This window comes from Eimeria mitis, genomic scaffold, assembly GCF_000499745.2.
Source record: "Eimeria mitis Houghton genomic scaffold, Emh_scaff3916, whole genome shotgun sequence".
NCBI classification, from domain to species: Eukaryota; Apicomplexa; class Conoidasida; order Eucoccidiorida; family Eimeriidae; genus Eimeria; species Eimeria mitis.
Window position 1 is genome coordinate 3735 of NW_013572252.1, and position 615 is coordinate 4349.

The window sequence follows — 615 nt, forward strand, 5'->3', positions numbered from 1 at the left end:
ATTCAGAGTACCGAGGAACGGGGTGCCAGTAACGATGCATTTGTTTGGGTATGAGGTCCCTGTAGACTGTCTCGGTGGCTACACTGTTAGCCTGAGAGCCCTCATATGTTTAGTATTTCTTTGGGTGTTTCTTGGGACTATCTTTTTCTTTATCATGGGGGTATCTGTTGAGGACTTTTGTTCTGCTGTGCTGCTGGCTTTTGTATTCGCCGGCCTCGGTGCTATCACCCCCTACTACAGTGCTGCTGCTGAGGCTTGCCGCTCCTCTCGCTGGCGCTGCAGGAGCAGCAGCAACATGCCTACAACGAAGACCCCGAGCCCTGTTGCAGAGAAAGAGAAGGAGAGAGGAGCAACACAAACAACTCCAGAAACACGAGACACAACAGCAACAACAGCAGCAGCAGCAGCAGCAGCAGAAGAAGAAACAACGCCTGGGCTGGTGCTTGCTGTTCGGCCCCTATGGGATACCGGGTATGGGGAGGCTTTGCCTGTGTGGCTGTGCAGGCTGACGTGTTTGGTGGATATGTATATAAGTGTATTAGATATATGTTGTATTCCTTTGGGGTATTTTGTTTTCTATGGTGGTGTTTTTTATAAAAAAAGAAAAGGAGAAGA

General features: G+C 49.3%; 1 protein-coding gene across 1 annotated transcript in view; it reads left to right on the forward strand.

Moving 5' to 3' along the window:
• Positions 1–295: 295 nt before the first annotated feature.
• EMH_0070760 (uncharacterized protein) overlaps positions 296–615 on the forward strand; it is a gene marked incomplete at both ends in the record, with an annotated part of 627 nt that continues 307 nt past the window's right edge. The window contains one exon of the mRNA XM_013499013.1: positions 296–439. Within this exon, the coding sequence (XP_013354467.1) occupies positions 296–439 (144 nt within the window). The remainder of the gene's footprint in view (positions 440–615) is intronic.